The sequence below is a fragment of the Phialemonium atrogriseum genome (assembly GCF_030411735.1).
Source record: "Phialemonium atrogriseum strain 8032-3 unplaced genomic scaffold QBC33scaffold_2, whole genome shotgun sequence".
NCBI classification, from domain to species: Eukaryota; Fungi; Ascomycota; class Sordariomycetes; order Cephalothecales; family Cephalothecaceae; genus Phialemonium; species Phialemonium atrogriseum.
In genome coordinates, this window is record NW_026848139.1 from 268,787 (window position 1) to 289,191 (window position 20,405).

The following is a 20,405-nucleotide window of genomic DNA, read 5'->3' on the forward strand; positions in this document are numbered from 1 at the left end:
CAAACAGCATGGAGGACACACTTACCGGGAATTTGACCTGTCGGTAGCCCTCGAATCCAGGAAAGGAAAGGGGAGCTGGAGCTTGGGGTTGCCCAGTCTAGGAGCTACCTATAGAGGTACCTTACCCACCTACCTAGGTACCTAATCGGCCATGATGCCCTCCAGTAGGAACGCATTCGACCCCGACAATCGTTCTCCGTTCAATGGGGAATTCCTCGCATACCTCATTGTCTGCGGAGCCTTGTCCATCTTCTTCCTGCTCTACTTCAACCGAGTCTTTGCATCCGTTGTCTCGTGGGCCATTCGGACTTGGACCTGGCATCAATACCGAGTCTATATCGACATCCAAGCACTCCAGATATCTCTGCTCGGCGGGCGAGTCTTCTTCACGGGTCTCCGGTACCATGGGAACAACGAGACCGTTCTGATACAGAACGGATATATTACCTGGTCATACTGGCTACGCCGTGTTCGAGATGTCGACATCAGGAATAAAAAGGAGAAAGCGGCAGAAGAAGCGGCAGGTATTCAGGGAAACGACTCCGGCCCCTCTTCGCGACTCCCGTGCCGAGTAAACGTATCCGTGCTTGGAGTCGAGTGGTTCGTCTACAATCGCACCCCAGCGTATGATACGGTCCTAGCAGGATTGACGGATGATGGGGACGAGGAAGGCGAGCCATCGATTGAGCCACAGCAAGAGGCCGGCGGAGCTTCTTCGAAGCTGCGACGGAGGCGGTCGAAACGGGGTGAAGGTTCAAACGGACTACCTAGGGGGCGGTCTTCGGAGCAGACGGAACTGAACGAGTCCAAACCGGAACTTGGCAAGCAAGGAGAGAATGGGTCTGGCCCCCACAGACATTCAGCCTCACACTCCTCCAGCTCGAGCGATGACGAAGCCAGAGGCCCGGACAGTACAGATCATGAATATGCTATCCCTCTCATGCTGCGGCTCTTTCCGATCAACGTTGAATGCCAAACGGCCGGGCTTGTCATGGGGAACGAGAACACCAAGGCAGTGCTGATTGTCAAGGCGGATGCCGTGTCTGGAGACATCGATGCGTCTGATACGGATACACCAGACCCGTACCGGCAACTCTTCAGGCTGAAATTCAAGCACCCGGTCATTGAGATGAGAGATAACCAGGACTTCAAGGAGAATCAAGCTGACCGAGCTGTACGAGAAAAAGGCGTGGCACAACACCGCGAACCCGTACAAACAAAATCCTACTTCCGTCGACAGCGGCGTCGGATCATGGGCCAAATTCGTGGACTGGTTCCTTACTGGAGGAAGTCTGTCGAGTCTTTTTCCTCCGACTCGAGGACCGCCCCTGGCGCCGCCGGTGGCCCCCACCCCCCCGGTCTAAATCATTGGCAGGGGCTCTCGAGATACCTTGACGACAGCGAAGATCAGAAGGCCCGATGGGCGTCGGTGGAGTATGCTGCTCTGCCGACCATCTTGGACAGCCCGGAAGCGTCCATGACCATTTATTGGGATGTAGTGAGTAAGGTTGGTCTTGGACCGGCCCGGAGTGACGACGCCGAGAAGTTTGCGGACAACATCAATGGCGAGGAGCCGCCAGCTTGGGCCATCAACCTGTCAATCAAGGGCGGATCAGTCAACTATGGGCCCTGGGCGGACAGGCAGCGAGCGGAATTGCAGCGGACTTTCTTCCCCACGATGTGCAAAGACGCACGTCCTGCGAAACATCTTCCAGTCGGTGCGGCCCGGGTCCCCACGCAGTTCAAGCTCTATATAGAGCTCGAGGAGGAGACGACCATCCGTGTCCCAACCAGGGAGGAATCCAAGAATTGGAGATGGAAAGGCAAAGAGCCAGAGCTAATTCCGAGCCGAGGACGAGACAAGCGTATATTTAAGGGCCTCAATAAGAAAACCCAACAAACGCCTCAGACCCTTCAACGACCTTACGGCTGGCTGGACATCAAGGTTGCCGCAAACTCGACAGTGTCGTACTCGATGGACATGTTCGCGAGCGCCTCGGGCTACTCCAACACTCTGCATGTAGACCTTCCCAAGACCGAGATCTCAAGCAGCATCAACCACGAACTGCTGTGGAGATCTGGCGCCCAGCGTATATCTTGTGACTTATCCACGCCGTTGCGGTGGAACTCCCTCCGTCAGTGGCACTTCAAGGTGGCCAGCGAAGATCTCGAGCTGTTCCTCTTGCGAGACCACGTCTTTCTGCTCATAGACCTGGTGGATGACTGGACCACGGGCCCTCCTGCCGAGTACTTAGTCTTCGCTCCGTTCAAGTACCATCTGGACCTTCAGCTTCAAAACGTCAAGCTCTACCTCAACGTTAGCGACGCGAATATCATCAACAACCCGACTGACATGGAGGACAATACCTATATTGTGATCGGAAGCCCCCTTCTAAGCTCTACGACTTGCATCCCCGTCGACAAGTACAGGCCGAGCAAGAACGCTATTCCGTTCGATATCCGGGCAGATACTGCCACGGTAGGGATCCATGTTCCTCCCTGGAACACGCAAGCAACCTTCCTGCCATCCACCGAGATCGGCGACCTCGAGAACCTTCTTGTTGACGGTTCCTATCACTACAACGCAACCACTTCGCTTGCTAATACCGATACCCTGGTCTTGAACGTAACGGCGAAGTCCCCAGCCGCATGCATCCACGGGTTCGTCCTCCGGTACTTCCTCAAGCTCAAGGACAACTACTTTGGGGACGATATCCACTTCCGGACGCTGGAAGAGTATCAAGAATCATTGAGACTGAAAGAGAAGAATCCAGATTCGGAGACTGTGAGCCGCCCTCCGCACAAGCAATCAAACGACCTTGATGTCATGGTGAACCTTCGTCTCGATGATTGCAAGGTCCTCCTTCCCAGCAACCTGTACGCTTCGACGCGACATGCTCAGATTGACACGCCCTCGCTATCCTGTGATTTGCGCTTCACAAACTACTACATGGATATGGAACTCGTGGTTGACCCGCTCAGCCTGTCACCGGGAAATTCTGATGGAGGCATGGAGACCCCTATAAGCGCAACTTCATCGACACAGCTCTTCATCGACGGCATTAAGCTTTATGGTCATCGACTCTTCGGCCTTCCACCAACCGAGCCCACATATCTTTGCAACTGGGACATTTCCGTGGGGGATGTTACCGGAGAGTGCTCGGCAGACTTCCTCGCCTCCCTGATCAGTGGGGGAAAGGCATTTGGGTTCTCGTTTGACGACGATGAGAATGCCTTGGTATCCTATTCGTCCGTCATATTTTATGATGTCACCTTCTTGCGAGCTTTCGTGCAGTCAGTCAACCTCTGGTTGCATGTTGAAGAAGCCGCCTTTTTGCTGTCTACCGGATTGATTGACGTGAAATACAACGACTGGGCAAGATCGCACTATTCGAGACGGGCCAACATCAGAATCCCGGATGTCAAACTCTCCTGCGTGAACTCCGAGTCCGTATCGCGGAGTAAATCAAGGTCCCACCGCGCAGTTGAGGCCGACGCCTTGGTACGGACCAGCGTTCATTTGGCCATCATTGGCCGTAAATTCGACTTCTCCAATGAGCGAAAGCTACAGCAGGAGCTTGTGCGGAGAGAAGATCAGCGGACACACAGGACAGGGTTCCTCTGTCTTCCAGGATTGCTGGATGAACTGATCCCCGATCCTGTCGACCCCCCTGCCCAATGCTTCCCCGATGTCCCCCAGCCGACGGGGTTAGAACATGTTCAGGGCGATGGGTCGTCGCACACATCGTCTGCGCGGTCCCGACATCCCAGAGGTCTGCGCCACAAGAGCTCTTTCCTCTCTTTTTCGAGCGCAAGCGAATGCAGTATCGTGAGACCCCAGAGTTCTAGGCTGTCTGGTGCGAGGGGGAAACGGCCGGAATATCTACAGCCTTTTGCCCCCCTCGATCAGCGCCCTGGCCGAGCTGGGCACCCCGCAGAGCGCGACCGAGAAGTATCTGCGTCAACTGGACGGCATTCTGCATTCTACAGCGCAGCAGGCGACGTCAACGACCGCCATGATGCCGGGCACAGTTCGGTGGCTTTCCCAAGCCAGTATCTTGCTCCCTATTTTCCCTTTGAGCGTGTGAAGCCAGACGCTTTCGAGGCGAGGATGCAAGGCATGGAAGATGACGATGACGATGCTGGGGATGATACACCTGACTCTGTCGGATTCGACTTGGAGGACATCGACGCCGACATGCTGAGCGAAGATTGCGTCTCTTCAAGCACTCTGGTGGAATTCCCGGCAGGCCTCACGGCATTTTTCAATCCGCAGTCGTTACGGTATGTAGCAGCCCTCATAGCTGCTCTCCAGCCTTCTGAGCCCGATGACATTCTCGACGCTATACAAGTTGATTCCATGGAGGAGATCTTCGGGATGCAGAGAGCACAGAAGATGAAAGGCCAGGTCAAAGACGTGTTTGTCAGGCTTCCGAGAGCAAATATCCGGTTCATAAACGTCTCGGATCTAGATAGTCCGGAGCCCTCGCACGAGGAGCAGGACCAGTATGACTTCTCAATAACCAAGCTGGTACTGGCGTCAAGGTCTGAAACTAAATGGCTCGACGCCTTCAAGCCCGAGTCAAAGAAGACGGATACATCCTTCCACCTGCGCCTGAAATCCGTGGAGCTCTCTGCAGCGGAAAGATTCCACGACATGGAGGGTCCTCAAGCAGCCGCCTTGGCGCAGATCGAGCGCGTCGTGGTGTCTATGGGGTCCAAGGACTTGACCTACCTCGACGCCGACATAGGCAGCATCCAAGGCAATATCTCGTCGATGAAGCTCGAATACCTGGCTTCCCTCATTCACAGGACCAACATGTTGGCCTCGGATTTCGGGAAGCTCTTCGCGGAAACCGCGTCTCGGGAACGACATCTTGTCAGGTATCTCGTTCATCGCCTGATCAAAGATGCGCAGGCTGCTCCAGATCCGACTTTCCTCATCCGACCTTCGGCCGTTCTGCGTTCTGCCCGGCAACATCTGCGGACCTTTGACTCGTGGAAGATCGCCATGCGCCTGCGTGAGATGTGGACAACTCTAGATCCAGATCGAAAAGAACAACTCACACTCGACTGTCTAGGGGATTTGCCATCCCTTCCCGATGACATTAGGCAGCAAGCCGTCGCTTCCTTCCAAAGGTGGAGGAGCTGGGACCTCAGAGATGCGTCGGCAAGCGTGCTCCTGAACAAGATATTTGGCCGCTCAGGGGACCACCTCAACCCCCCATCCGACGAGGGCCCAGTCATGGCGGTTGTAAGGGTTGCAGAGACTCGGTTGGTTCTCGACCCAGGGCCAAAGCAGAATGAGATCACCTTTTTGGATCTCACAGCGCGGTTCGAGACAAGCCATGCACCGCGGGAAGAAGGGGGAAAGGCTGCGACCGACGTCCCTAACGGATCTCTGACGGTCTTGAACATTTATTGCGACGATGCCTCAATCAACCTGAACTGGGAGCTATGCGAGCTTGCAGATGATATCCTGAGGCTGTATAATAAGATACAAGCCAAGCCAAGCCCTCAAAGCCCTCCTCCAGTCAAGTCGCCTCCGTCTCCTTCTCCAACCGGCCGTCAGGAACGCACGATTCATTGTGTAGTGTCTCTCGGCCGAGGCTTAATTGCTCTAGAGACAGTCAATATCCATGCATCCTCGGTCGGCAGTGGTATGAAGGCCTCGTTTCTCCTCAGATCAGAAAGGGAGAATGATGTCTCAGACGCCAACTTTATCCTCAGTTGCGATTCGGTGCAGTCAAGACTTCGCAGCGGCGCCCAGGGGCTTGTCAAACTGGTCCTCCACAAGTCGAGTGTGCTTGTTTCTCATGAGCTGCAGGCGGGCGAGACAACCGACAGGCACACGATCAAGGCAACAGCCAGCAGCCAAGACATGTCGGTTGTTGTAAAACAGGATCCGGTCGTCCTGTCAGAAGTTCTGGATGCCGTCATCAGGGATGAGGTCGCCCAGCTCCACCGCCTGACGCACGAGCTGCCCTCGTCGCCGGTGCCATCGTCGCCAACTAAGACAATAATCGACCGCCTCTCTGCCTTCAGAGTCAATGTCGCCATGTTTATGGATCGGTACACCATCAGCATTCCACTTCTCCGTTCGTTGACTTATACCGTCTCCGGGACGGTATCCAGAGCCGCAATGGCAGCCAATTTTGGCAGGGAGATCATCTTCGACTTTGACGTGAAGGAAAACTCGCACGAGATGCAGATCATCGTGGACAATATGCCTCGAAGCATATCTCTGCTACAGATACCTCCAACGAATGGAAGAGTTACCAGTCACATGGGCCATGGTGGACACTCCATCACAATCTTTGCGTCGGTAGAGCTGGTGCAACTGGACGCCTCGGCTGTCTACAGTCTGCTCACGGCGCTGAATCGACCAGAAATTTCAAGCGTCATCAACGATCTGCAGCAACAGAGCGGGATCATTCGAGAGCGAATTACCGCCCTGTTCGGCACAGACGGTGGCCAAGTCACAAAATCGAGCCACCAGAAGAAAGCCGAAGTTCTGGGTTATGGCGTCCACTTGACCTTTGCTGGTCTTGAAGTGTTTGGGTCCAGCCCCCTGAAGTCGAGCATGTCCCCAATGGCCCATATATCGTTTTGCCTTGATAGTGTTAACCTGGAGATGACCAATCGTGTTGAGCATGACGGACCGATCCTCGCCTACCCAGAAGTGCACATCAACCTACGCAAGGTTGCCTTTGAGATCCGGAGGGGGACTCCCGACTCTCTAGGTTCTTGCGGAAATCTCGTCTTTGGTGCATTGGTGACGACTACCTCGAGACTAACCGATGATGGGGAAGTTATGAGATTCTTCAACCTCAAGAGCGACGGGTTTGAAATCAGCCTGTCACCAGACACCGTTTCAACTGTTGTTGATGTTCTTGGCTACATGGGCGACAAATTCAAGGACCTCGGGACGTCTCGGGAACTCGAGTATCTGCGGAGAATAAGGCAGACGAAACCGCGGATCGCCATCAACGACCAGGAGGAACAGCCGGAGCCCGACGTCGTCCACGATTTCCTCTCCTCCATGACTTACACTTTCGAGATGCGTGACATCGACGTGTGCTGGCGCGTCACGAAACCCAATGAAGAACCATCTCAGGACAAGGACGACCTGGTCCTCTCGCTGCAGCGGATCGAGTTTGGCACCTGCACTAGAAACTCGGCCAGGCTGACTATCGAGAATCTGCAGCTCCAGATGGTGTCACCGCTGCAGGACAGGAAATTCCGGTCCCCGAACTCGGCTCTCCTGCCCGAAGTCATCTTCAACATCGCCCACGTATCCACCTCGGATGCTCGTCGATTAGCCTTCCAGGCCGTTGGAAAGTCGTTGGATCTTCGACTCAACTCTGGCTTCATAATCCCAGCTGCCAACCTAGAAGACTCGATTACTCTATCCATCAAGAACGTCCAACAGGCTTCGCGAAATTGGCGACCAGTGATCCCACCCACGGCATCTCCAGCTGCTCCGGGATCGGAAACAGAGAAACCAAGACAAGCCAGCCTTCTGGGGAGCAGGAGGCTGGAGTCGTTGCTCGTGGACGCTGACTTTGCTGGTGCTGTCGTCTACCTGACAAGCAAGACGGATCCCAATGATTTCACCACGGCCGACAGATCAGGACGGCGGGGCATGTCCGGAAAATACGGACAGTTTGTTCAAGAAGATTCGGGCAGCACGGTCTTGCGCAGTCCGGGTCTGGCTTGCAAGATGGAATACTTCGACAACGGCAAGGACACTCCGTCGCTCTATGGCGAGGTCAAGATCGATGCCTCGAGCAACATACTCTATCCGTCCGTCGTTCCCCTGATCATGGACATAACAAACACGGTGAAGGAAGTGGTCAGCAGCGAAAGTGACGAGGACAAGAAGACCCATGTCCAGCCACACGACGTGCTGGCCCGGGCCAAAGTCGGCGATGATGACAGCATCCTCACGGCAGATCCAAGTGCCGTGCTTGGTCGCCTGAAACTCAACCTAGGCCTTCGCATCTACAAGCAAGAGTTCTCCTTGAGCTGCCAGCCTATTGCCCGAGTCGCTGCCACTGCTAGCTTCGACGATGTGTACTTCACGGCCAACACTGTTCATTCCGTCGAGCAAGGCAACTTCTTTGCCATCTCAGGGGCTTTCAGCAACCTCCGGGCGTCGGTCCAACACGTCTATTCAAGAGAGTCGACCGGCAGTTTCGAGGTCGAATCCATCGTACTCTCCCTCATGAACAGCAAGCATGTCAGTGGCACCAGCGGTGTGTCTGCAATAATGAAGGTTAGCCCAATGAAGGTGTGTGTCAATGTCAAGCAGCTTCAGGACTTCCTCCTCTTCAGAGAGATCTGGATCCCCCGCGAGATCTGGCGGGCCTCGTCAGCGCCCGTCGCGACACTCGTTACCGAGACTTCGCAGTGGCACCTCGCCCAGCGCTACCAACAAGTCGCCGCGACGGCTGCGTTCCCCTGGACAGCAACGGTGTCGATCACCGCGCTCGAGATCAACGTGGACCTCGGACAAGCTCTTGGGAAGTCGGTATTCGCCATCTCCGAGTTCTGGGCATCGTCCAAGAAGACGTCTGACTGGGAGCAAAACCTGTGCCTCGGATTCGAGAAGATAGGCGTCGACAGCACCGGTCGGATGAGCGGATTCGTGGCCCTGCAGAATTTCCAGTTGCGCTCCTCGATCAAGTGGCCCGAGAGGGAACAGGCGCTGAACGAGACACCCCTCGTCCAGGCGTCGATAGGATTCGGCCAGCTGAGAGTCAAGGCCGCGTTCGACTATCAAGCCTTTCTGGTTGCCGACATCACGTCGATGAAGTTCATCATGTACAATGTCCGGCGTAGCCGTGAAGGCGCCGGAGATCGTCTGGTCGCCATGTTCGATGGCGAAGCCGTCCAGGTCTTTGGGACGACAACGTCAGCCGCTCAGGTGGTCGCATTGTACCAAGCATTTCAGCGACTGATCCAGGAGAAGAAGGCAAACTACGAATCATCCCTCAAGGAGATTGAGAGGTTTCTGAAGAGAAAGACCGGGACCGCACCCGCACTACTACCCCCCCGAGGGGGTCTTCTTGAAAGACCCGTCGACGACGACGCGCTTCTGAAATCCCCCATCCTGCTCGACACCAACGTCGTGGTGACGCTCAAGGCGCTCAACCTGGGCATCTTCCCGAGCACATTCTCGGACCGCCAGGTCTTCAAGATGGAGGCGCTGAACGCCCAGGCCAGATTCGCGGCCAGCATCGAGGAGCGGCGGATCCACAGCATCCTCGGCCTGACGCTCGGGCAGCTGCGGATAGGGCTCGCGGGGGTCGGGCAGAGGCCGGGGCCGGCCAAGACGCTGAGCGAGCTCTCGGTGGAGGACGTGGTGTCGAGCGCGACGGGGTCGCGCGGCGGCACCATCCTCAAGGTGCCGCGGGTGGAGGCGTCGATGCAGACGTGGCAGTCTCCCGACTCGAAGCACATCGACTACCTCTTCCACAGCGCCTTCGAGGGCAAGGTCGAGGTCGGGTGGAACTACAGCCGCATCAGCTACATCCGCGGCATGTGGGCCAACCACGCCAAGGCGCTCGCGCAGACGTGCGGCAGGGAACTGCCGCCCGTGACGGCGATCCGGGTGACGGGGGTGCCGGAGCCGCAGCAGGGGGCGGGGTCGGGGTCGGGGCAGCAGACCAAGATCACGGCCGAGGTCAACGTGCCGCAGTCAAAGTACGAGTACACGGCGCTCGAGCCGCCCGTCATCGAGACGCCGCAGCTGAGGGACATGGGCGAGGCCACGCCGCCGCTCGAGTGGATCGGCCTGCAGAGGGATCGGCTGCCGAACCTGACGCACCAGATCGTCATTGTGTCGCTCCTGGAGCTGGCTAGCGAGGTCGAGGATGCGTACTCGAGGATCTTGGGGTCGTCGTGATGGGTGGTTTTGTGTGTGGCCCGGGTTGGGCAAATAGAATACATATAAAGGTTGTTTTAGGGACGACGGCGAGTTATCTGGGCGAGGAGCCTTTGTGGTTTGTTTTTGGCCTTGCCTTATATATCATCTGGCGTTGGGTTGTTTTCTAGAAGGCGGGTTGGGGGTGTTGCCCTACCAACGCTAGCCCCTGTATTTTATGTGTACTGGCGTATTTATCTAATTTACCTACGTTCATGACAACCTACATAACACGCCACAGCCAAGCAGGTACCTAAGCTTGTAGCCATATTGATTCGGACCTAAGGACCCGATGAAAGCCTCATAAGGTATTCCGTAGAGTCAGGGTATTGAGGTAAGCGCCCATTCTTCCTCAGAGTAGTGACAGGCATTCCTTAGGCTATCGTAGCAAGTCCCAAGAGATGAGATGCAACGCCCGTAATAGTCGACCCGATCGACCAGGGACCCGCCAATAAGTTGGAGGCATTCACGTTCCCTAGCCACCCTCTCCGCGGATCGGGCCGCTCCCTGCATGGTCTCGGCGGCCGAGGTAGCTGCATCAACAACGGTTGCTCGTCCTTGCCGATATACTCCGCAACCTTGGTTAGGGTTGATGAGGTACCCTTGAGCGTTGTTGCGTTGCCGATGGCCACCAAGGCCTGGGTTTGGTTAAGGAGCATCTCGCTCTGCGCAAACTTGCCCATGTCTTCCGTGATCTGGAGCGCAGCGAATGACTCTACCTGGTTCCGTAGAGTAGATGACTTCAGCCCGTCCGAGAACTCCTTTGCAGGTGAGGGGAGTACTTAGTGTTCGAACGCCTTGCTTTAGAAGCCGATCTGCGCTGGCTGACCTGGCCTCGGCAACGTTCTTCCATGTCTCGGCTCTCTTAACGGGGATATCTGCCAAATCTAAAACCTGCTTGAGGTCCATCTTTGGCGAGATATAAAATGATTGGAGCCTGTGGAAGTTTGGGGTGATAGGACAGCGAGAATGCGTAAGTCGTGATGGAAGGTTGGGCGTTCGAAAGAGGGCCAGGCAAGGTAACAGACACAGACATCAGTTCGACTCTTTCTTTATATAAACATTGCTTGAGAGATACGGGCTGCCTTCCAAACACGCCAAGGGCACACTCTATCCGAATACAGAAAGGGGCCAGGAGGCATATGGCTATCTGCGTTGAGGTAGAATGTAGGCTATTACCCAGAGTCATCAGTGAGCCTTGGGTCTAGCTGTTGTATGTGAGGCTGCCATGGAAAGCTCAAGATGATCCAAGCGATTAGTCCCAGGTAGACTGTACGAAACTAACAGGCCCCCTTAGCCATGGCCGCGACCTATCTCAACCTATTTCTCGGCGCCTAAGCCTGGCTCACCCCAGATCTCTTCGACATAAGCACTGGTTTATTGTCGGAACAGCTGAGGTCTCTCCAAAGGTCCTTGTGATGTTCATATCCATCGCGATGTAGAAGAGGATGCCTACGGTTGGCTCTGTAGGTCTTAGTCTACCTGTTGAATTGAGCAGTTAGAGCAGTAGATAGCTGTGGATCTGCGTATAACAAAGTGAGAAAAGTATATTTCGTATTAGCTGAGATTGTCTGGTCATTTTGTCATTTTCTCATTTCGTCATGTGAAGCCTCGTGACTTGTCGTTCATCGCTGCCTTCACCGTTGGAAAGAACGCTCGCCAGCTGACAGACAGAATACTGAAGTTAGAGTCTAACACGAGAGTAGACACTGAAAAGCTTGTCCGGTTTCATCGTAGTAATAGTCTTCACCGGCGGAGAACACTCGCCGTTGACTCTTCACCGATGGATATAGGTCAACCCCACTCACACCGAGGTGTCGTCATGCCTTTCTCCTCTGACAGCCACTTTTAGCTGGAGGTACACCATATGAGAGATAGATAGGTATTCTGGGAAACGAGTACGTCCATTTTTGGTATTAGGTAGGTATAATTCCCGTTAAACTTCTTCAATGCTTCGGAATTCGCATGCCTGGCGGCTTTGATGGATCAGCCTAATAGGGAAAGGAAGGGGAGGGGCAAGAAGGTCGGGTTGTCGAGAGAGGGCAGGAGCCCTGATCCTCGTACACCGAGGGACGCGTCGTACAGAATATAATGTACCCAACTAACTAGTTACCTATGCTAGGTTCCTACCTGCCAATGTGGGTAGGTACATACCTACCAAGATCCTCGCGCGTCAGGTCTGCACCCAGAGAGGTATCCAATATCGATCTAGGTTTCCAAATGCTGTCGACTTGTCTGAGTCACATTTTGGCTCTTTTGCTCAGGAGGTTTAAAAACTAGTATGGAAGACACGCCACCAGGGAGAAATTGGCGCATAGGTGGCATTACAGCTCTTGTTGTACCTTTTTTTCTGTGTAGTGAATCACTTTCTCGCCAAAACCCCACCAACGGCGGGGTAGCTACTTATGCATGCCATTCCTGCCCCACCTGCTTTTCCTGTTTCCTCACCCATTTCATGCCCAAACCCTTTTTTCCCCGCCACTTGCAAAAAAAGGCGCGACGGTGCTGGCAATTCTCTTTTGAATCCTCTCCGCCTTGCCCATTGCATCTTCCTACCCTTTTTTTTTTTTTTTTTTGGCTGCTGCCACCGGTTTGACAGTGCCAGAGACAAATTTGCAGGGAACACTACCGGAGTTTGTCAGCAATATCGTACTCGCTCGACCAAGTGCTGATAAAATTCTCTGCCCCGCTCCCGAAACATCACAACTTCAACCCACCAAACAACACTTGAGCAGGTCGCAACAATACCGCCAAGATGGTTAAGTAAGTCCTATCCCTTGCGCTCAACATCGTGAGATGCCAATATACACCTCGATCACAGCCATACTTTCAATATTTACCACCTTACTTGCTTCCTCTTCCCTTCCTATCCCATCTTTACCCCGCCCGGAGATAAGCCCCTCCACCTCCGCGGAATGGCTATGCTAACCTCGCCTTGTCGAATAGCTTCACGATCGACGAGATCCGGGCCTTGATGGGTATGTTTTTCACAATTTCTATTTTGCAACCAGAGGCCCATTGACCTAGTTGAGGTGGGAATGGCGCCTTCTTGGTGTGAACCCGGCACTAGCTGCTCCTAGCCCTGGCTAGTATCTAATCCCTCGCTCGTCACTCATTGCTAACTTGCTATGAAATAGACAAGCCGACAAATGTTCGGAAGTACGTATCCCATTACCTCGAGAAGAACAGCTTAACCTGTTACGACTCTGTTTCTGTACAGCCGAACTAACCCATGGAACCAACAGCATGTCCGTCATTGCCCATGTCGACCACGGCAAGTCGACTCTTACCGATTCTCTTCTCGCCAAGGCCGGTATCATCTCCGCCGGAAAGGCTGGCGATGCCCGGGCTACAGACACTCGTAGCGACGAGCAGGAGCGTGGTATCACTATCAAGTCAACTGCCATCTCCTTGTACGGCACGTTGCAGGATGATGATGACCTGAAGGACATTGTCGGCCAAAAAGCTGACGTGGGTAGCTCCGAAACCCATTTATTCGTCGCTGTCCGTCTGAGCTAACACTGGGTGGGAAAACAGGGCAAGGACTTCTTGATCAACCTCATCGACTCCCCAGGGCACGTTGATTTCTCTTCTGAAGTCACCGCCGCTCTGCGTGTCACCGACGGCGCCTTGGTCGTGGTCGATACCGTCGAAGGCGTGTGCGTCCAGACTGAGACTGTGCTCCGACAGGCTCTGGGTGAGCGTATCAAGCCCGTTGTCATCATCAACAAGGTCGACCGTGCCCTCCTTGAGCTTCAGGTTTCAAAGGAGGATCTGTACCAGTCCTTCTCGCGAACCATCGAATCCGTCAACGTCATCATCTCGACATACTTTGACAAGACCCTCGGCGATGTCCAGGTCTACCCATACAAGGGCACCGTGGCCTTCGGTTCCGGTCTCCACGGCTGGGCCTTCACCGTCCGACAGTTTGCCGTCCGTTATGCGAAGAAGTTTGGTGTTGACCGGAACAAGATGATGGAGCGTCTCTGGGTAAGACCCTTCAGCTCTTTGGCAGACGCCTCTGGGAAAAGAAATAGGAAATGCTGACAAGAGTGGATAGGGCGACAACTACTTCAACCCTGCAACTAAGAAGTGGACCAAGTCTGGCACCCATGAGGGCAAGGAGCTCGAGCGTGCTTTCAACCAGTTCATTCTTGACCCCATCTTCAAGATCTTCTCGGCCGTCATGAACTTCAAGAAGGAGGAGGTGACCAGCCTTCTCGAGAAGCTCAACCTCAAGCTCTCCACCGAGGACCGCGAGAAGGAGGGCAAGGCGCTCCTCAAGGTCGTCATGCGAACCTTCCTTCCTGCAGCTGACTGCCTCTTGGAGATGATGATCATTCACCTCCCCTCGCCAGTCACTGCCCAGAAGTACCGTTGCGAGACTCTGTACGAGGGTCCCCCTGATGATGAGGCTGCCATTGGTATCCGTGACTGTGATCCCAAGGCCCCCCTCATGCTTTACGTCTCCAAGATGGTGCCGACCTCGGATAAGGGTCGCTTCTACGCCTTTGGTCGTGTCTTCTCTGGTACCGTGCGATCGGGTCTCAAGGTCCGTATCCAGGGACCCAACTACGCCCCTGGCAAGAAGGAGGATCTCTTCATCAAGGCCATCCAGCGTACCGTCCTCATGATGGGCGGCAAAGTTGAGCCCATCGACGACATGCCAGCCGGAAACATCGTCGGCCTTGTCGGTATCGACCAGTTCTTGCTCAAGAGCGGTACCCTCACCACGAGCGATACCGCCCACAACCTCAAGGTCATGAAGTTCTCCGTCTCGCCTGTCGTGCAGCGATCCGTCCAGGTCAAGAACGCCCAGGATCTCCCGAAGCTCGTCGAAGGTCTTAAGCGCCTGTCCAAGTCCGACCCTTGCGTGTTGACCATGACTTCCCCGTCCGGTGAGCACGTCGTCGCCGGTGCTGGTGAGCTGCATCTTGAGATCTGCTTGAAGGATCTCGAGGAGGATCACGCCGGTGTTCCTCTCATCATCTCCGACCCCGTCGTCCAGTACCGCGAGACTGTCACGGGCAAGTCGAGCATGACTGCTCTCTCCAAGTCGCCCAACAAGCACAACCGTCTTTACATGGTTGCGGAGCCGTTGGATGAGGAGCTTAGCAAAGAAATCGAGTCGGGCAAGATCGGCCCCCGTGACGACGTCAAGACCCGTGCCCGCATCTTGGCTGACGACTTCGGCTGGGACGTCACCGATGCCCGCAAGATCTGGGCCTTTGGTCCTGATACAACTGGCGCCAACTTGCTGGTTGACCAGACCAAGGCCGTTCAGTATCTCCAGGAGATCAAGGACTCGGTCGTGTCCGGTTTCCAATGGGCGACACGTGAGGGCCCGCTTGGTGAGGAGCCCATGCGCTCTGTTCGCTTCAACGTCCTTGATGTGACCCTGCACGCCGATGCTATCCATCGTGGTGGTGGTCAGATCATCCCTACGGCACGTCGTGTGCTCTACGCTTCCACTCTCTTGGCCGAACCTGCCCTGCAGGAGCCCGTTTTCCTGGTCGAAATCCAGGTGCCCGAGCAGGCCATGGGTGGCGTGTACGGTGTCCTTACTCGCCGGAGAGGTCACGTGTTCAACGAGGAGCAGCGCCCCGGTACTCCCCTGTTCACCATCAAGGCCTACCTCCCCGTCATGGAGTCTTTCGGCTTCAACGGCGATCTCCGCCAGGCCACCTCCGGCCAGGCCTTCCCGACCCTGGTATTCGACCACTGGCAGGTCCTCCCTGGTGGCTCTCCTCTGGAGGCCGGCTCGAAGGTTGCTCAAGTTGTCCTCGATATGCGCAAGCGCAAGGGTCTCAAGCTGGAGCTCCCTGCCTATGAGAACGTAAGTTAACCTCGCTCGATATTATTGTGAATGCAACAGAGTGCTAACTTGGTGGAATAGTACTATGACAAACTCTAAGCGGGTTCCTACCGACCATGATAGACTCGTCTCTTCACGCCTCTTCTGGAAGGAGGGTACCAGGGCTCTTTCGATGACATTCGAATCCCTTACCCCTCGAGAGGCCCCAACGGAATATCCCCATCGTGAGGAACGTGGCGGGAGGAAAGTCAAGCTTGATAGAAGCTGTCACGGACGCATGGAACTTTCGCTAGTCATAGTTCAGCTTGGTCTGCTTGTAGTAACGTAGAAATATCGATTCGTTCTGAAACTTCCAAACGAGTTTGATGCATAGTGAGACGTGATGCAAAGAGCTATCCCCCGAGTTGTCAGGCCCGACTGTTGCTCCTCATTTCTCACAACTTCTCCAGCTTCCTTCCAGAGACTGGACTTAGCATTGGGTTTGTAACGACATTCCTCGAACTGGGTAGTTCTCGATGGCCGTACCATGACGTTGATACCTCGCTGCTTTTATGGCGGCCTGGTGGGCTCCTCCCCCAATCCCCACTCTCGTCTTACCCAGAGGGATTGCGTGACTACAAATATCTAGTTGCGAGTCCTCACTCCCCTCACTCCTTTCGCACATAGCGCAGGACTTCTAGACAAACTGTAAGGGCTTCTCATCTCTTACAGAAAGTTGACATTCGTGGTTCAGAGGTAAAATTCACCATTAGGTTAGCGTGTTTAATTATTTTATTTATATTTTTTGGCTTCCATCCATTTAATTGGTGGTTGGGTACGTGATTAGATAATCTGGATCCACTTTCTGAATTAAAGCAGCAACAGCTTGCCGCGTCTCCAAAAGTATACGTCAAAGTGAATTTTTGGAAATCGAGGCTCTGGTGCCGAACAAGGAGCAAGACCCTTTTCTCCAGCTACCCCATCCTCTTATGACGCGTTATCCTCGTTAGCAATCTACCAGATCTTGCCTAATGACAAGATGTTGTTTCCCGAAGACGATGCGCCCATGCTCAAGGCATGGATCGTGAAGCGACTCGAGAACACGTTAGTCGCTTCCTTCCCTCCCCGGCGTCTGATGAACTCGAGCTAACGAACATGGAATAGATCTGACGCTGATGCCGATGTTCTGGCGGAGTATGTTCTTGCCTTACTTCGACACGATGGCAGCATAGGTGACGTACGAAAGCTCTGTGAGGAGGAAATCCCAGATTTCCTTAAAGAAGGTAAGCGCGACCAAGCCGTCCATCCCTGCTCGCTACCCATCGAATGCCTGCCTGACAGAGCACCCCATAGACTCATCCGTGTTTGTCAATGATGTCTTCAATGCGATCCAGCACAAGTCATACCTTCCAGGCGCCTTGCCTCTGCCGAAACTTTCGGCTCCCCCGACTGCTCGCCCTCAGGCGCTTCCCTTTGATGAAATACCGATGATATCGCAAGGCCCCCCGACGGGCCCGTCGCAAAATGGCTCAAGAAAGAGATCCTATAACGAACAGGGCGACGTCGACATGCAAGGCGCGAACGAGTTTGGCGCACGTTCATTCAAGCAACCTCGACGGGGCCGCGGCGGGCGTATGCAGGATCCCAGTAGCTTCAGAAGAGGCCCGGCACCCGGGGGTTTTCCAGGCGGAGGATATCAACCGTCTCAGCTTTCAGCGCCTCAGCCAGGAGCTCCCATCTTCGATCCGAATAACCCGATGGATGCCTTGCTGAAGCTGCAGGCTTTGGGTATGCCGCTACCCCCAATGCCCGACTTTGCGCCTCACGGCCCATCGGCACTTGGAGGGGGCCAGCCAGCAAGGAGACGACAACGGTGCCGAGATTATGACATCAAAGGCTACTGCGCTCGTGGCAACACTTGCATGTTTGAGCACGGGACGGATTCTATATTCGTGCCTCCTCCGATGCCTTTGTCGCAGCCGCAAGGAAATGAGGGTAAGCCTGCCAATCCCATGCCCCCCGATGCCAATTGCTACTTGCGACGAGACTAGACCCTATAGTGCATCTTGGCTAATGTTTCCGCTCTGCAGAGTACGACCCTAGTAATGCGTCAATGTTGACAGGGCGTTTTACCGGGCCCGGTCCTCAACCTCAACTCGCTCAACCCTTTGGTGCAAACGGCAGGGGTCAAGCCGGACATCGAGGCGGCAGGCAGGGAGCGTCGAAACGCGCCCGGGCTCCGTTCTCTGCAGATGGACCGGTAAACGACAAGAGCAAATCGACCATTGTGGTAGAGAACATACCGGAGGAGAGCTTCAGCGAGGAAGAGGTCCGCCGATTCTTTTCCCAGTTCGGCAACATCGTCGAGGTGTCAATGCAGCCGTACAAACGCCTGGCCATAGTCAAATTCGACTTGTGGTCTGCTGCCAATGCCGCTTGGCGATCGCCGAAAGTGGTTTTCGATAATCGCTTTGTCAAGGTCTTCTGGTATAAGGAAGACGAATCAACATTGCCAGCTTCGAAGCCGCTGAACAAAGGAGGGCCAGCCGGGGCGCAGAATGGCACCCCCAATGCAGGAAGCCCAACCCCTGGACCTGAAATCGACATGGATGAGTTCTTGCGCAAGCAAGAGGAGGCACAGAAGGCTCATCAAGAGAAGGTGCAGAAGGTGCAGGAGATCGAGAGTAAGCGTGAAGAATTGGAGAAGAGACAGAAGGAGCTCCTGGCAAAACAGCAAGAGGAGAAGCAAAAACTCTATGCGAGACTTGCCGCTAGCTCTAAAAAGTCCGCCGGCCCTTCTGGTCAAGATGGGAGCGACGCAAAAACGCAAAAACCCACAGGCCAGTCAGATGCGTTGCGAGCGCAGTTGGCGGCTCTAGAAGCCGAAGCCAAGCAGCTGGGGCTCGATCCTGATGCGATGGATGATGGCTCGACCTGGACCCCCGGAGGCGGTCGTGGAAGGGGTAGAGGAGGTTTCCCCAGAGCCAGAGGATTTGCTCCTAGAGGCTCTAGGGGAGGATTCCGGGGGCGGGGTGGCAATCATGCTGCCTACGCGGCATACTCTCTCGACAACCGCCCTAGGAAGGTCTCGGTGACTGGCGTGGACTTTACAGTGCCTGAAAAAGACGAGCCGCTTCGGCAGTACCTTTTTGTGAGTTGGGCACATCTCAAGCTGAGTGATGACCGAGTGCTAACATTCCTACTCCTAGGGTATCGGCGAGTTCACGGACATCCAGACCGCCCCTGAGGCCACACAGGTCACATTTAAGGATCGTAAGACGGCCGAGAAGTTCTTCTATAGTATCACGAATAAGGAGATACCCGGGGTTGAAGGCAAAGTCGAGCTGAGCTGGGTCAGCGGTTCAGCGTCGGCGAGCACTCCATCTCCTTCGGTCGTCAACGGAAGAGCCTCAGTCGAAGAACAGAAGCAGCCCGCCAGGAACGAGGACACGGTGATGAGTGCCGGCGGCAACAGTGCTGATAAGGAAGATACTGCCGTCATGGAACACCCACCGGAGCAGTCCGATATGGACTACGATGTTGCGGATGACAGTCAGTGGGATATTGGTTGAGCTCCCGGAAAGAGCAAGCGGGTTATTCAGGGCATGCTTGGTAATATCGGCCGCAGAAAAATTTTGCTCAGTGTTTTTTTTGGCAGACCAGGACTTGTGGACAGCATTTTCTGTATATAGCAAGTTCGTGTAGTACATATAAGTGCCTCTAATTGGGAGTGGCAAGACACTCATGGCGCAGAGAGGCCAAGATTCCAGCACGCGCTGCAGTCTCAGGCAAATGAAATCCGTAACGAATTCAGCATATTCCAACAGGGGATCCTGGGGGCCCTACCCAAGGCAAGATAGAAATAATGACCAGTCATAGGGCATTGATATTTATTGGTCAATGTAGCTCTGCCCCGTTGAATAGGTCCATATGTATTGCTTACCCCCGCCCCCGCCCCCGGCGCAACGATCGTGGACTGACAGACTGCCTTGGCAAGTCTTGTTACCTGTCTGCCGACATGACGTTTCTTGGCATGGCGCTATGGTGGGCCTAGACTATCTGGATCGAGATTCGAGGGGGTCGAAGCTATACGTGGGAGTATCCTGACCAGACTACGATACGCAGAAGACGACGTCAAAGTGTATCGGGGAGGGGGGCTTTCACTTGAGTGCTAGCCCCCAACCCCACCCACTTGATTGGACCAAAAGGAAGAGAGCACTTTCGGACATAGGGATGACGATGGTCTATTAGAACTTTGTTTAGATTTAAGCCCAGCCAAGGGGACGATGTTGACGAAGTCCCTGAATGGCCCGGCCCATTGAAGCCCCGCCGTTCGGTTGAGCGAGCGAAATGGGGTTTCCTCGAAACCGTTTGGGAGATGCCATACTGGCTTGGCTGACTGTTCCCCCGTGCCTCAAGTCAGGACATCTGCTGTACTGTTGGGCAACACTTTCCTATATCGTTCGACGTTCATAGATGGAGAACGCAATGGCAGACCCATCACATCTGTATGCCTCAGGGCCGTCTAGGAGACCCTTGTTGAAAAGTCGAAGGACCGGGGAAAAAAAAAAAAAAAAGGACAAGTGCTCTTTAAATCCTTGAGCAGTTATAACTCCCGTGCTCCTACCATAGCCAAGCAGATATCGTGCTTTTTTCCTCCCTTGGGGTATCGTTGAGATGTGG

The 20,405-nt window shown here is 54.6% G+C and overlaps 3 protein-coding genes across 3 annotated transcripts; all 3 read left to right on the forward strand.

Moving 5' to 3' along the window:
- Positions 1-154: 154 nt before the first annotated feature.
- On the forward strand, positions 155-9,910 carry QBC33DRAFT_591547 (uncharacterized protein; the record flags this gene model as incomplete). Its single annotated transcript, XM_060431649.1, has 1 exon — positions 155-9,910. The coding sequence occupies one exon, from the start codon at positions 155-157 to the stop codon at positions 9,908-9,910; it is 9,756 nt and encodes a 3,251-aa protein (XP_060287570.1).
- Positions 9,911-12,406: 2,496 nt separating this feature from the next.
- On the forward strand, positions 12,407-16,217 carry QBC33DRAFT_523436 (P-loop containing nucleoside triphosphate hydrolase protein). Its single transcript, XM_060426635.1, has 7 exons — positions 12,407-12,691; positions 12,875-12,906; positions 13,066-13,087; positions 13,174-13,399; positions 13,466-13,918; positions 13,989-15,764; positions 15,825-16,217. Exons 1-7 carry the CDS (start codon positions 12,684-12,686, stop codon positions 15,840-15,842), a joined length of 2,535 nt encoding a protein of 844 aa, XP_060287571.1. The 5' UTR covers positions 12,407-12,683; the 3' UTR covers positions 15,843-16,217.
- A 429-nt stretch (positions 16,218-16,646) lies between these two features.
- On the forward strand, positions 16,647-19,561 carry QBC33DRAFT_523441 (uncharacterized protein). Its single transcript, XM_060426636.1, has 5 exons — positions 16,647-16,826; positions 16,887-17,005; positions 17,076-17,717; positions 17,813-18,873; positions 18,932-19,561. The coding sequence occupies exons 1-5, from the start codon at positions 16,762-16,764 to the stop codon at positions 19,292-19,294; spliced, it is 2,250 nt and encodes a 749-aa protein (XP_060287572.1). The 5' UTR covers positions 16,647-16,761; the 3' UTR covers positions 19,295-19,561.
- The last annotated feature ends 844 nt before the right edge of the window (positions 19,562-20,405 follow it).

Coding starts and splice junctions, on each gene's coding strand:
- QBC33DRAFT_523436 (XM_060426635.1), top strand. Junction 12,907..13,065: donor CGAGATCCGGGCCTTGATGG/GTATGTTTTTCA, acceptor GCTATGAAATAG/ACAAGCCGACAAATGTTCGG. Junction 13,400..13,465: donor TTGTCGGCCAAAAAGCTGAC/GTGGGTAGCTCC, acceptor GTGGGAAAACAG/GGCAAGGACTTCTTGATCAA.
- QBC33DRAFT_523441 (XM_060426636.1), top strand. CDS start 16,762: ATGTTGTTTCCCGAAGACGATGCGCCCATGCTCAAGGCATGGATCGTG. Junction 16,827..16,886: donor GTGAAGCGACTCGAGAACAC/GTTAGTCGCTTC, acceptor AACATGGAATAG/ATCTGACGCTGATGCCGATG. Junction 18,874..18,931: donor CGCTTCGGCAGTACCTTTTT/GTGAGTTGGGCA, acceptor TCCTACTCCTAG/GGTATCGGCGAGTTCACGGA.